At 46.7% G+C, this 15658-nt stretch overlaps 1 protein-coding gene across 1 annotated transcript in view; it reads left to right on the forward strand.

Annotated features, from left to right (window-relative positions):
* Positions 1 to 662: 662 nt before the first annotated feature.
* Positions 663 to 15658, forward strand: part of PEX14 (peroxisomal biogenesis factor 14) — a 115560-nt gene continuing 100564 nt past the window's right edge. Inside the window, exons 1-2 of the mRNA XM_053400919.1 lie at positions 663 to 782; positions 12906 to 12953. Of these exons, the coding sequence (XP_053256894.1) occupies positions 711 to 782; positions 12906 to 12953 (120 nt within the window). The 5' untranslated portion in view covers positions 663 to 710. The remainder of the gene's footprint in view (positions 783 to 12905; positions 12954 to 15658) is intronic.

Raw genomic sequence — 15658 nt, forward strand, 5'->3', positions numbered from 1 at the left:
TATGTGGAAGGTTCCAGGTTCAACCTTCATCATCTCCAAGGTAGGACTGTCTGGGAGGAGAGACCCTCTGCCTGAATCCTTGGGAGAGCTGCTGCCAGTCAGTGCAGTGATTAATGTTCTTATGCAGCTGCACTGTTTTATACTTTCTGGATATCCCATTGCCATATTCTAAACTTGTTGTGCTCCATGTTATAAATCAAGCACTGCTGGGAGTTGTTTCTTTTTGTTTTCCAGTGTGTTTTTTATCAAGTAAAAACCCTGTATGGCGCGAACTAATTTTTATTCTGAAAGTGTGCCTGGAACGGGGGAAAAATTTTGAGAACCACCGTCTTAAGGGAAGGGCCGGTGGAGCACCTGCTTTGCCTGCAGAAGCTCCCCAGGTTCAATCCCCAGGAGCAGCAGGGGATACCTCCTGCCTGAAACCCTGAAGAGCCCCTGCCAGCCAGTGCAGGCAACACCAAGGTGCAGATGGGCCAGAGGCCTGATTCAGCATAAGGCAGCTTGTGCATTTCTAAGCAGACATGCTCAGGATCGCGCTAACCACCAAACGAGCCCTTATCCCCTCCTTGCCGCCGTGTGGCTTAAATTAAACCCCCTGCAAATTCCGCAAGGAGAGGAAGGCAAAGAGCGGGCGACTTCTCCCTCGCCGATCGGCAACTCGGAGCTCGGCTGCTTCCGCCTCCATCGGCCGCCTTCCCTCTTCAGAATCCATGGCATCCGAGGATCGATTAGCCGGGTCTGGAAACATGGCCTCCTCCGAGCAAGGAGAGCAACCTGGGCAGGTAAGCGGGGGGTCGGAGGAGGGAGGCGCCCCGGGACCCCCTCCCCACAAGGACACTTGTGTGGGGAGGATGGGGAAGGGGGAGGACAGTCGCAGGACCTGCCCCTGCTGCCCTCCCTCTTTTAAATGGAAGGAGGCACCCCCCAAATAGAGGGGCCCCTGTGCCCTCAGTGAGGAAGGAGCAGGTGGTGCGTGGCCTTTGCCCCATAACTGGGCGAGGGGGGGGGAGGGGAGGGAGTCCATTTGCCACCTCACCTTCTTTCATTCCCACTCCTCCCGTGAAGGGGAAAAATCCCTTCAGTGGGATTTTCTGATCCACCCCCCCCCCCAATCTCAGGGATTACAGGAGGTGAGTGCCCTTTTGCCCTATAATTTGGGGGGGGGGTGCCCTTTGCCCTTTAATTAGTGGGGATATAGGGGGCAGTTGCCTTATAAAACCCTATAATGTGAAGGGCTTCGTTCCCGCTTTTCATAGCCCCCCAATTAAAAAGGAAGGGGAGGAATGTCTAAAAGGAGTGTCTCCGGGGGTTGGAGGAGGGGGTGTCTTTCGCCTTATAAATGGGGGCGGGGAGGGCTAGTAGTTGCCCACTCCTTATGCCCCCCCTTTTAAGGTTAAGGGAGGAATGGCAAAAAGGAGTGTCTGTTTTTCTCCCAGGGGTAGCAGGATGTGGGTGCTTTCTGCCCATATTTTTTTGGGGGGGAGGGTAGGGGCTATTTGCTGCCCATTCTTTTATGTCCCTCCCCATTAAAAAAAGAAAAGAAAAGGCTAGGGGAACTAGGACTAAAAGCAGGGTTCGAAACTGAGATATGAAAGTTAGGAGCTAAATGGCACCTTAAAGCTAGGTTATGGGCACAACAATGGAATGTATAGGCATGCTTTTTTATATAACAAGAATGCAAAGCTGGAAATGAATGAACTGCAGCTAAAATCTTATGTTCATTTTTCACATGGTCTAGTTCTTCCCCTGCCCACCCCCCTAATATTCTTAAGAGAGTCTCTTCTCCAGTCTTCCGAGAGTAGCTGGAAGTGGGGAGGCAGAAAAAGGTCCTCCTTTCCTCCCACTCTGCAGTTTTAATCTGAAATCTTAGGTGCAGTACTGCGCCCAGAGCTCAGAAACTGCTCCTGCTAATGAAATTCCCTGTCGCAAAATGCGCCTAGAACAATGGGAATTTCGAACGCTGACTAAAAGGAGTGTCTATTTATACCCCCACCCCCAATAATGGGGGAGGTGGGAGCCCTTTGCACTATTATGAGAGGGAGTGGAGGAGGTTAGATGCTCTCTTCTCCTTCTGCTTCCTTCTTGAGCTTCTGGCACACACCCTAACTTCAATTTCAAACAATGAGGGATAATTGGTAGAAACTTGTGCTTTTGAGAAGAAGGGGAAATTGGGTTTCCTTTCTCCATAATAGTAGGGGCTGGAAGAGGAATTGTGGGGTGTGTGTGTGTGTGCGCGCCAGTTGTCCCCTTCTTCATCTGCTTGAGCATTGCCTCTTCCAATCTATTTTTAAGGGTGGGGGAGTAATCCCTAATGGGCTAATCTGTCCTCCATAGGGGTAGATGCCCTTAAACCCTGACAGGGAAGGGGCAAGGAAGTGGGTGGAAGGGGACAGTTGCCTCATTTTCTCCCCATTTGACCTTTTGTTTTCCCCTTTCCAAAAAGGGTGGGGGGAATCTGTGTTGGGATGTGTGCCCTTTGACCCATAATGGAGGGAGGAGGTGAAGGGAGGTCAGTTTCCCTCCTTCTGCTTGATCTTGTGTGCCACTGTTCTAAACTGGTGGTGGTGAAGAAATCAGAAGTGGACTTTGGGGGTGTAAGTGGGGAAGGCGGTGTGTGCTCTTTACACCTAATTGGGGTCAGAGTAAAGATGTGTGCATTGCTAGTTACCCCTCTCCTCTTTCTGTATTGGCTTCTCCCCACCCCCCAAAAAAATATTTCAAAAGCAATGGGAGAGAAATCTCATGTTGTGATTCTGTGGCCTTCCTGGAGAGGAAGTAGGTAGGTATCTGTTGCTCCATAACGTGTGAAGAAGGAAGGAGGCATTGCTTAGTCTAGACTCCGCCCCCCCCTTGGGATAGGCAGAAATGGTGGGGAGCTTACGTTTTCTCTGGGCCCCTCCCAGCTCTGGGGAAACTCATTTATAATTCCTGCATGCCTCCTACACACATGGAGCAAGGAGAACAGGTTGGCCTTGTAATCTTTTCCTTGCATATGTAAAATAATATTGAGAGGGGCTGTATTAGGGGGGTTTCCTCCCTGCCACTTCTGTCTGCATTTGGCTATTTCGATTCCTCTTCAGCTTCCTGCCAAACATGTATGCAAAAACCACTTGTTGCACACCTCTTGAGAGAGCTCAGTGACAGAGCACACCTGTTGCATGGCAAGGATTCCATGTTCGATCCCTGACATCGCCATCTTAGAGGAGGGATTGAGTAAGCTGTGGCCTTCTGGGTGTTCCTCGATTCAAGTTCCCATCAGCCCCCCAGGCAGCAGGCACAGTGGTCAGGGATGATGTTGGGAGGCCAGATGCTTCTGGAGGACACCTGGTTGGAGAAGGCTGAAACAGGACATGCCGGCAGTAGTCAACATGCTACCATCCAGATGTTGCTGGACTAATTTTGGCAGAAGGCCCGTAGGTCAGCGGTAGAGCATCTGCCTTCAGTGTTGACGATCGTAGGTTCAATCCCCAGGTAGGGCTGGGAGAGATCTGTGCCTGGAACCCTGGAGAGCTGCTTCCAGTCGATGTGTAGACAATGTGGAGTTAGATAGACCAGTGCTCTGACTTGGCATAAGGCAGATGCCTATGTTTTTACTGTTCTGTGTTGACTACAACTCCCATCATGCCTGAGCATTGGCTGTGCCAGCTGGGGGTGATGGGAGTAGTTGCCCATCATCTTTCAGAAAGCAGCACATGGGCTGTTTGTGAACTATAATGTCATATCCATGATAGCTGCTAGGAATCAATCTGTTGTAAGCTGCTTCAAGAACTTTCAGGTAGTATAGTAAGAGTTTTATAAAGGGAATAAATGAAACCAACCACCAGTGTTCAGAGATGACATACCTCGGAATTCCAGTTGCTGGTGGACAGGCAGAGGGATGCAAATTGTAGCTTTAATAGGGACAGAAGGGCCTTGTCAACCTGGGATGGTAGTCCATCTAGGAGAAGGAAATCTCTGATCCTAAGCCTCCACTGCTTTGCAGGATATCTTTGGGAGAAGAAAGGGCTAAGAAGTAAACGCTACACAAATCCACAGTGGAATCCCTAAGACGGTTGGGTAGTGCCTTGTGCACCTCCTTCTGGCAACTCCTGCAGCCAAGCTGGTGCCAAATGTATTGCTCTGCTTTCCTTTGAATCACATCAGTGAGGCCAAAAGGGCATTAGGGTGGTCCAGGACCCCCATACACACTGCCCAGGCTTGCACCCAGGGGAGGTCACTTCAGTGCAGCTAACACAGAGATTCGACTTAGCCCCTGGAGGCACACTATATTGGCTCTTCAGGCAGATGTATGCCAACAACCAACCTTAGCTTCAAGCCCTCTTTGTGGGCTTCCCAGCGGGCCGTTTGCTTAGCTACCATGAGCAGCCTGATGCTAGACCAGGGGAGGCCTCAATCTGATGCATTGTGGCTCATTTTACATCAAAGGTGGGGAAGCTCATCCCTAGAGGCCAACCGTAGCCTTCCAGACATCTCTGTCAAGTTCTTGGAACTTTGCCTCTCTCCTGAGCCCCACTGTCTCTGTGTCACACCCTGAGTGTTTTGGCCTGGCTGGAATGTGTCCTTGAGCTCTGATAGTGCCTCTTGCCTGCCTGGATGGGGGCCAGAGAAGGGTGTTTGTGTGTAGAAACTATCCCACGGCACAGAGGTAGAATTTACATTTGTTGTTCCGTCCACTTTTGCCTCTTGCTCTGCCAAGCCCCGACATGTGGCCCTCAGAATGTTTCACAGAACAGAATGTGGCCCTTGGGCTGAAAAAGGTTGCCCATTCTTATTTTCATTACTGTTATTGCCATTTGTTAAGTAGATGTCTCCTCTGTGTGCATAGTTGCTCATTTTCTACACAAACCTTGGTGTGAGGACATAATATGCACTGTGTGAGCTCAAATCTGCTAATTTTTGTGCATAGTGCCTCTTCTCTGGTTTTTTGAAGGCCAGGCAGGAAGTCACCTGGTAAAAGCCATTCCTTCTTGGCATGCATAGCAGTATAAAGCCTTTCACCCATTTAGGAACAGGGGTGAGCAATCTCCAGCCTTGCAGATGTTGCTGGACTAGAACTCCCATCATCCCTCACCATCGGCCAGGCTGGCTGCGGCTAATGGCAGCAGAAATTTACAACATCTGGGGAGGTACCAAATTGCTTGATTCTGGCTTATTTATTTATTACATTTTAAATGCCACCTTTCCCCTCAAGGAGCTCAAGGTGGTGTACGTAGTTTCCTTCCTCCCCAGTTATCCTCACAAACAACCCTGTGAGGTTGGTTAGGCTGAGAGACAGTGACTTATGTCATAATAAATGGGTTTGTCTTCAAGCTGCAACAAATTCTTTCTCTAACTGGGTTCTTCCTCCCCTCCCACCAATCTTGTCAGCTGTTAAAGAATCCCTCCTGGGGGAATCCAGTAGCCTATAGGGCCCCTGAGCCTGAGATTCCCAATTACCACAATTAAAGACAAATTACGGTTTAATGTGAAGGATCAAAAGTTCTCACATGGTTCCTCTTCCATTGCTGCTGAGCTACTGATAAACTAGCCAGCATCTGAGTTGTAATGCCTGAATTTGGGCACATGATATTACCATATATCCTATGCTAGTCCTACTCAGAGTACACCCATTGAAGTTAACAGACATGATTAAATTAGGTTCATCAATTTCAGTGGCTTTATTCTGAGTAGAGACCATTGTTTGTGGGTGTAGGGAAGAAAACAGTGACCTGGCTTGGATTAGGCTAGTGAGAGGGGGGTCTGCAAGAAATCTCATCCCCTTAACTCAGTGATGGCCAAACTTGGCCCTCCAGCTGTTTTGGGACTACAATTCCCATCACCCCTGACCACTGGTCCTGTTAACTAGGGATGGTGGGAGTTGTAGTCCCAAAACAGCTGGAGGGCCAAGTTTGGCCATCACTGCCTTAACTGCTTTCTAGAAAAAAGTTGAACTAGGAGATTGTCCTGTGCAAATCAGGATATTTTGAGAGGGTGATTTGCTAACGTAGCATTCTCCAGATGTTTTGGACTATAATTCCTATCAGCCTCAGCATGTGTAGTCCACAATGCTGTCCAAAATAATTTGAAGGAAACAGGTTGGTGAAGACTCTTAAGGCTTAGAGAAGTGATTGAGCATAGCTTGTTTGCTTGTTTTCAGTAAGCAAACCCAGAAAACATTGAAACTGCTAAGCTTGCCAAATACCCTGGTTGTAGCTGGTGTCCATTAATTGTTACTGTTAAGAATGCAAGAGCATGAGAAGAGCCTTCTGGATCAGGCTGGTGGCCTATCTGGTCTGGTATCCTGTTCTCACAGTGGCCAACCAGATGCCTGTGAGAAATCCACAAACAGGACCCAAGCAGAAGAGCATTCTCCCCTCCCGTAGTTCCCAGCAGCTGGTATTCAGAAGCATTACTGCTTCTGACTTAGGGAGGCAGAGCCTAGCCATCATGGTTAGTAGCCATAGTTATCCTTATTCTCCATGAATTTGTCTAATCTTCTTTTAAAGCCATCCAGGTTGGATAGCTCAGTTGGTTAGACCATGGTGCTGATAACACCAAGGTTGCAGGTTCAATCCCTGTATGGACTAGCTGCATATTCCTGCATTGCAGGGGGTTGGACTAGATGATCCTCAAGGTTCCTTCCAACTCTACAGTTCTATGATTCTAGGTTGGTAGTCATCCTTGCCTCCTGTGGGAATGAGTTCCATAGGTTAACTATGCGCTGCATGAAGAAAGTCCTTTTTTTTAATCTGTACTGAATCTTCCAACTGCATTGGATGTCCACATGTTCTAGTGCTTTGAAAGAGGCAGAGAAGACTTTTCTCTATCCACTTTCTCCATGCCATGCATAATTTTAAACATTTCTACCATGTTACTTGCCTTTTCTCTAAATCAGAAAGTTCCAAAAGCTGCAATCTTTCCTCACTGGACTTATGAAATGGGGGAAAAAACGTTTTGCATGGAAAAATAGAAGAACAGAACATTTTGGATTTCGGAATCGTCCCCCATCCCCTGCAGAAAATCTTCCGCCCCATATCCCTAATCACCTCTGTTGCGTAGTTATTGGAGGGCAAGTGCTTGCCTCTGCCTTGGCTCACTCCAGTTCTGGTGTCCTTGGAGTTGGCTGAACTTCATATTCTCATGCTCTGTCCCTTTAGGGGGAAGGGGAGAGAGAGAGAGAGAGAGAGACTGCAGGAAACCTGGGGGTGGTTGAATTCATCAGTTTCAGGCACCTTGCCCTCCTTCCTGATCCCACCTCTGAAAGAAGCCTGGGTTCAGTCAAAAGATACCTCTTGTCTCCACTTTTGGAGAAAGCAATGCTTCTGAATACCATTTGCTAGAAACTGCAGGAGGGGAGAGTCCTTGCTGCGCCCAGGTCCTGCTCTCAGCCCCACATAAATAAGGATTTACAGTGCAAATCCCAAGCATGTCAGCTCAGGATTATGTTTCCTTGAGCTAGCAGGACTCACACCTAGGTAAGCGCGTATAGGGATTGCAGCTCTAGTTAACAAACAGGGATCATCCTAGAAGTAGCTTAAACTAGCATATATACCAGGCTGGATTTGCTAGTATCACTAATTTGCTAAATAAAGATCATTCTAAAAAAACCAACCCCCCTCCAAACCTATTAATTATATTTAAATATTTAAGTACAGGCAACTCCCCATTTACATGTGTTTGAGGCACGTGCAACCTTGCATATTGCTACAAACCTGGACGTGGCATGAAAAGGGGCAAAAATGGCCCGAGAAGATTGCGGAAACAGTGAAAATGGTGCAAAAATAGCATTTAGCAAACCCTCCCCCCGAGCCTTTGCAAGTGCAATCCCAGGAGCCTTTGCACTGACCTTTTTAGGCCTTTGTAGAGCTGGAGTTTGAGCTAGGAGGTTTGGAGGGAGCAATTGTGGTGGAGTTTGGTGGAGCTGTTAAAAGAGTTTTCCAAGGGTTTCCAGAGGTTTAGAGGGTGTCGGCAGGCTTTTTCCATGGTGTTCCCAATATATGTGATTTCATTTATGCATGTGGTGCCTCGGAACATAACCCCTGCACAAACTGGCAGTTGCCTGTATACATTTGTTGGCTATTAAACTTCTTACAAGTGTATACTTCCAACGGAATAAAAACTCATTTGTAATTTAAAGCCCTCGGCCCAGTATACCTGAAGGAACGTCTCCACCCCCATCGTTCTGCCCGGATGCTGAGGTCCAGCGCTGAGGGCCTTCTGGCGGTTCCCTCATTGCGAGAAGCAAAGCTACAGGGAACCAGGCAGAGGGCCTTCTCGGTAGTGGCGCCCGCGCTGTGGAACGCCCTCCCACCAGATGTCAAAGAGATAAACAACTACCTGACATTCAGAAGACATCTGAAGGCAGCCCTGTTCAGGGAAGTTTTTAATGTGTGACATCTTAGTGTATTCTTGGTCTTTGTGGAAGCCGCCCAGAGTGGCTAGGGAAACCCAGCCAGATGGGTGGGGTACAAATAATAAATTATTATTATTATTATTATTATTATTATTATTATTATTAATTTTCCCCATTATTTCATAGAGTTGCATATTGCCTTAAGCCTTGTTATTCCTGAGAACTTTTAAAACTGAGGGTTGAATCCAGCCAGGTTGGAGGCAGTGATGCTTCTGCACACCAGTGTCTGGAAAGCACAAGGGGTGGGTAGCGGAGAGCTTTTGTGCTTGGGTCCTGCTTTCAGGCTCCCCAGATGCATCTGATTGACCACTTTGAGTATAGGATGCCAGTCTAGATGGGCTGTGGGGCTGATTCAACAGTGAGACTCTTCGTACACTCTTAAGCTCCACCAGACACATTGATATCCTCTTTGCTGTCCATCAAGTCTGAAGCGGACAGCTTCCTTTATTCATTCATCTTGACCACTAGGGAAGGGTCCCAGCTTCCGACTTCTTCCTATTTCCAAACAGGGCTGCTGTTGACAGGTGAACCTTTCCCCGTAACAGTGTTTCTGTATTAGAAAAGGTTTAACCTGTTGAACTGTTGCCTACTGCAAGCTGCTAAAAGTGGGAGAGCCCTGCTCTTCCTCAGTGCCAGCCTCAAATCACATGGTGAACCTGAGTTTCAAGAGTGGTAAACCAGTTAAGTCACTATAAGTCTTTTATCAATTGATCTTAAACCGGCAATCCTACTGCAAGACCAGGCATGGTATTTCAAAGTGGGAACTGTATGTGTGTCAAAAGAGGTCTTGCAGCAACCAGGGTTCAAATGCCCAGGATTACATCATTTAAAAAGCAAGCAGTGTGCTCTAAGAACATCTGCTCTAGTTACCCCCCCTCTTTTTTGCGATTTCCCCCATAGTACAGTAAAATTACAACTTTAAAAAATACAGATCAAATAAGTAGTTATCCATATATGTCTCATAATAACTAAAGGAATATTTTGAACATCTCTTGAGGAAAAGAGTTTGACCCTTTGACATGACTATATCTGTTAAGTGTTTCTGTTAACAGCCCACCTCCAAGTAATCATGAGATCTAGAAGCATAGGATTTTTTAAAAAAAGAACAATAATTGAAAGTTATCCAAAAGGCTGAGGTCTACAAGATTGTGTAGGTCAAAAGCTGCCCTTGATCTCAACAATGTACTTTTTTATTTAAGGAACCCCCTCCCTGTTTCCTTAGAGACCTCTCTTAAGACATCTGTCTCTTTCTCTTAGCCCTTCATCTTAACCTGAACTGATTGATGTGGTTCAATATCCTACATAATAGCTAAATGTAGATCTAATTGGGTGAATCATTCAGGCCGGGTCCCTGAGGAGCCCGGAAGTTTTTATATATCTGTACATTTATGTAAAATTCAATACAGCTTTTGGGGGAAAAAAATAAAGTGAGGTCTGGTTTCTGAGAGAAGATGATAGAGAGCATGTTAGGACTCCGTGTGGGGGATGCATTTCCGACATGAAAAGTGTTTCTACAAACGTGAGGGGGGAAACATGAAAAATAGAAAATAGGAAGCTGCCTTATGCTAAGTCAATACCATTGATACATCTACCTCAGTATTGCCTTCACTGACTGGCAGCAGCTCTCCAGGATTTCAGAGACAGGAGTCTTCTCTTAGCCCTACCTGGAGATGCTGGGGGGTTGAACCCAGGACCCTCTGTGTGCAAGGCAGGTATTCTAGTTGAGATTCCTGTATTGCAGGGGGTTGGACTAGATGACCCTCGGGTACCTTCCAGCTTTGCCGTTCTGTGATTCTACTACAATAATAATAATAATAATAATAATAATAATAATAATAATAATTTATTATTTATACCCCGCCCATCTGGCTGGGTTTCCCCAGCCACTCTGGGCGGCTTCCAACAAAACACTAAAATGCAATAACCTATTAAACATTAAACGCTTCCCTAAGCAGGGCTGCTTTCAGGTGTCTTCTAAAAGTTTGGTAGTTATTTTTCTTTTTGACATCTGGTGGGAAGGCGTTCCACAGGGAGGGTGCCACTGCTGAGAAGGCCCTCTGCCTGGTTCCCTGTAACTTGGCTTCTCACAGAGAGGGAACCGCCAGAAGGCCCTCAGCGCTGGACCTCAGTGTCCGGGCAGAACGATCTACTGATCTACAGCCCTTCCCTTAAGACAGAGGGTTGTAGAAAGTTGACTTATACGTAGTCAAACCCGTTCATCCATCTAGCGAGGTACTGCCTACACCAGGCATAGGCAAACTCAGCCCTCCAGATGTTTTGGGACTACAACTCCCATGATCCCTAGCTAACAGGACCAGTGGTCAGGGATGATGGGAATTGTAGTTCCAAAACATCTGGAGGGCCAAGTTTGCCTCTGCCTGGTCTACACTGACTGGCAGCTGACTCCCTCTCTCGCCCTAGAACTCTTGGGCATCCAATGAAGCTGAGCATTGGAAGATTCAAGGCAGATAGAAGAAAATCCTTCTTCACGCAACGCATAGGCGTGGGGAACGTTTTCGGCCTGAGGGCCATATTCCCTTCTGCGCAACCTTCCAGGGGCCACATTCCAGTGGTGGGCGTGGTCAGAGCAGACGTGGGTGGAGCAATGGATGCAAATTTTAGCTTTGAACAGCAGGCTGGTTCCTACACACACACACACAACCTCCATCCAGGTGACTGAGAGGTATGATCAGAATTCAAAGCCACATTCCAGTCTGGTGAAAACACTCACAGAGGGTGCCAAGCACGACTGCTGAGCACTTTGGCATCGTGAGGGTGCCCTATCCCCCACCCAGGCTGAGGTTTACCCTGCCCCCGTTGCAAGCCAACTCCGTGATTCTGTGATTACACTGGATCCAAGTGCACACCAATTTTTCCTTGGACCGTGGCCACGGTCTTAATTGCTCCGTGCTTCAGTGCCTTGTTAGCTGTGCATGAAAACACTTGCAGGGGAGGAAACCTGAGCTGTCACTTATTTTTAAGATTCTTATTCCTTCGTCCTAGGTCTGCTTGGCATGCTGGTTGCCTGCCCCTCAATTATTTTTTTGCCCTAATTTAACACACACATGTTGATTTATAAATCTGCCATCCTTTTATTAGCACAGCCTCTTAGCGTGGGTATAAATTACCCAGTTGTCAAAAAAATGTTTTCACTGGTATTGCTTGTTTTAGGGAAATTTACAGCAGGGGCTGGACTGGTGGGCTGTGCTGAACAACTTCTGAAGGTTGTTGGTTCTGCAGATGGGGAGGGGGGGTTGTCTTGCCTTTGTCCCCTCTCTTCTCCATTTGTAGGGGGCATCAAGCCTTTTTGCCCAGGGCTGAGTAGCAAGCATCTTAAGCAAGGATGTGTTGCATACAGAAACCATGGCAAAACCTTTGGGCATGCATCTTGTTTAGAAGCGTTATCACCCCATATCACTCCAACTTAATTCACACTGCAGCAGAGGAAAGATAACAAAAACCGCTAAATAAGTAATTAAAAATATGTACAAGACCAATGAGTTAATGATACCTGCTTGCCACATTTCCCAAGCCTGAATGGACAGCTTCTTCAAAAAGCCAGATCTCAGGGGAAAATCAGTACAGTGGTACCTCAGGTTACATACGCTTCAGGTTACAGACTCCGCTAACCCAGAAATAGTGCTTCAGGTTAAGAACTTTGCTTCAGGATGAGAACAGAAATCGGGCTCTGGCGACGCGGCAGCAGCAGGAGGCCCCATTAGCTAAAGTGGTGCTTCAGGTTAAGAACAGTTTCAGGTTAAGTATGGGCCTCCGGAACGAATTAAGTACTTAACCTGAGGTACCACTGCATGCCAAATCAAGTGAAAAGACTCCCCTTTTTCCTTGATGTTTCAGTCACAGAGTAAACTTTTCCATAACGGCTGCATTCAAAAAAGGACTGGTTGAGGTTCATCTGCTAATTAGTGGGTGGGACTATTGCTTCGTTTATGGTTTGGATATTGCCGGCGTGCTGTTTTTGCTTTTCCACAAGTTGTGTGTTAAATGAGATGTTAATGTATTGTACGATCCCTACCCCCTTCCCCGCCCCCGCTATGTTATTATGTATGTGCACATATTTTTCTTTAATGTTAAGTTGCTTGGAAACCTTTGGGTGCCAAGTGACTAATAAGTTTAATAAATAAATAAAACAAACAAAATAAACTGGTGCCGATGCTCCAAAGAAAGACCTGGAACAGGTTTCCATTGCTCAGTGATCACCAGTTTTGCTGCCGGAGTTGTGTAAATCATACCTTCTTTCGACAACATCTCCATAAATATCACAATCGAAAATATTAAATAACATCCCTTTTGGGCGAAACAGCAGTGCTTCCTCACCAGTAAGACCTGGTGCTTTTTAAACTGGAGATGTTGGGAATTGAACTGGAGACCTTTTAGTGGGTGCTCTCCTGGCGAGTCATGGCTCCTGTTTGTTTGTATGTATGTCAGAGCAGCTAAGCGTGCTTAGAAGTGACCATTGGGTGGCACTCTAACCTTGCTTTTTTTCTTCTTACAGACTGGCTCTTCTTCTGGAGCTGAGAATGGAGCATCCCGCGAAGCTCTGGTGAGTCCTGTGTTTGTGGGGTGGGGGAATCAAAAGAATAACGTTGCTTTCACGTAATTCAACTCAACCAGGTGTGGGCTGCATGTCCACGTGGTTGCTTTTTTGTGTGTTTTTTGACCGGCTTGTTCTCTTGAAAAGAGCATCTGTTTGGCCACTTCTTTTCAGGGTCAACTCCTTGGTCTCGGACAGAAGGACCCAAGTATCGCTATGTGTGGTGCTCTCTACGTGACCTCTGAACTTTGACCTTTAGTGACACTCCCCCTCCTTATCTTTTCCTGGGTGAGCAAAGGGTCATCTCCAACCACCCATGAAGGACTTGCTTGCTCTCAATAAGAGATTTTTCTTTTGAGGACTGTGGCACGTAACCGGTCTCTTCTATTGGCAGAGAGTTTCTCCATTTGTTGATGAAAATGAAATGTGTGGTGTATTGTGTGTATGCAGATTAACCTGAGAGGTAGTACAGTGGTACCTCGGGTTACAGACGCTTCAGGTTACAGACTCCACTAACCCAGAAATAGTACCTCAGGTTAAGAACTTTGCTTCAGAATGAGAACAGAAATTGTGCGGTGGCGGCAGCAGCGGGAGGCCCCATTAGCTAGAGTGGTACCTCAGGTTAAGAACAGTTTCAGGTTAAGAACAGACCTCCAGAACGAATTAAGTTCTTAACCCGAGGTACCACTGTAGTACATCCAGCTTCTTCATCAGGGAAACCCTCTACAAAATCTCAACCTCCTTTCGTGCTCCTCATCAAGCAGATTTTGAGATTTCGGTGTTCCTGCTATAGAACAAAGCATCATAATTAAGATTCCCAGACCCTACCTCTTTCCCTATTGAAAGGCCTCCCGCAGAAGGCCTCCAAGGTGCAGAGGATTCTGGGATGTTTCACACATGTGCCTTACACGCCCTCAAATTTCTCACTCCAAACCAAAGGTGGGAGAAACCTGTTTCCCTCCAGATGTTATTCTCATCACCACCCCCTAACCACTGGCTTTGCTGGCTGGGGCTGGTGGAAGTTGGAGTCTGGCAACATCTGGAGGGCCAGAGGTTCCCCATCCCTGAAGTAGACCATTGTTTGCTTTTCCTGCCCTTAGCTACTGTTTAACGCAGGGACAGAGACCATTGGCCTCTGAATACCAGTTGCTGGGAATCAGAAACGAGGAGAGTGCTGTTGTGCTCAGGACCTGCTTGTGGGCTTCCCATTGGGGCATCTGTCTGGCCACTGTGAGGACAGGATGCTGGATGGGGGCCACTGGTCTGATCCAGCAGGCTCCTCTAGTGTAGCTTCTGCATGACTGGATAGGCTTGCAGGCTTTAAAGGTAAAGGGACCCCTGACCATTAGGTCCAGTCATGGCTGACTCTGGGGTTGCGGCGCTCATCTCGCTTTATTGGCCAAGGGAGCTGGCATACAGCTTCTGGGTCATGTGGCCGGCATGACTAAGCCGCTTCTGGTGAACCAGAGCAGCACACGGAAACACCATTTACCTTCCCGCTGGAGCGGTACCTATTTATCTACTTGCACTTTGATGTGCTTTCAAACTGCTAGGTTGGCAGGAGCAGGGACCGAGCAACGGGAGCTCACCCCGTCGCAGGGATTTGAACCGCCGACCTTCTGAAAAGCAAGTCCTAGCCTCTGTGGTTTATTTTTATTTTTTTCAATTTTTTTATTAATTTTCCCAAAAATTTTGAAACACACAAACAGACACACAAACATACATCCTGTTTAAATCTTGGTAACATTATTTAGAGACTTCCTCAAATCCCCTTGGTTGAATTGCATTATATATCATTTTAACAGTTTTCCAAAATCAATTTTCTCAGAAAGTTAACTTAGTGACTTAACATCTTTCATTATTTCTAATTTATCTTTAAACATCTTGAATCTTATCCTTACATATTTGAATCCTAAGCCTATCTATTATTTGCAAGCTTTTCCAATTAAATTATCTTAACATATTTAGCTAAATAGTTTAACCCACAGCGCCACCCGCGTCCCTTTTGCAGGTTTTAAGCAGGCACCAAAAAGAGTAACAGGCCTACGTCTGTCATTTCCATTCATTTCAGTGGGTTTGTTAGTAGGACGAAGCTCAGAGAGAGCTCCAGATTTGCTGCCTCGCGTGCCTTCATGCTTTTGTCTGCAATATTTTTTTAAAATTAAGGCTGTTTCTTGCTGATGCAAGTACCTATGCTTTTGCACTGATTTTTCTTCTCCTTCTTCCCAAGGAGAATGGCAGGCGGCTCACTCTCTGCCCCCCACCCTGTGGGCTGACAGAAATTACCTTCTGTTTAATTAACATCATCTCCCCTGCTCTTTATATACTGCTTCATAATTGCTCCGAGGAAAAGAGGAACGCATCGCAGCCATATATCTATATATAGACATAGATATAAGATAAAAATAATTCGTTGGGAAAAGGTGTGGGGGTGGGTGGGTGGGGGGAAAACGCAGCACAAATCAAGAAAATACAAAATAAAATTCAGTGTCCCTGAAATATAATCTTGATCTCGCAACGAACCTTCATGCATGTGAGGGTACCACGGAGCTCATGTGGAAAAGGAACGGGGGCTTTCAATCCTGCTTCCTTTTTAATTAATTTTTTCCGCTTACTCCCTCTCTTATTCCTCTCGTAGCCTCTTCATTTCTGCTTAGGTGTCGTCATCACTTCCAGGCACGCATCCGTAGAGACCCTTTTAACTAATCGGCCGT

This window comes from Podarcis raffonei, chromosome 8 (genome assembly GCF_027172205.1).
Source record: "Podarcis raffonei isolate rPodRaf1 chromosome 8, rPodRaf1.pri, whole genome shotgun sequence".
NCBI classification, from domain to species: Eukaryota; Metazoa; Chordata; class Lepidosauria; order Squamata; family Lacertidae; genus Podarcis; species Podarcis raffonei.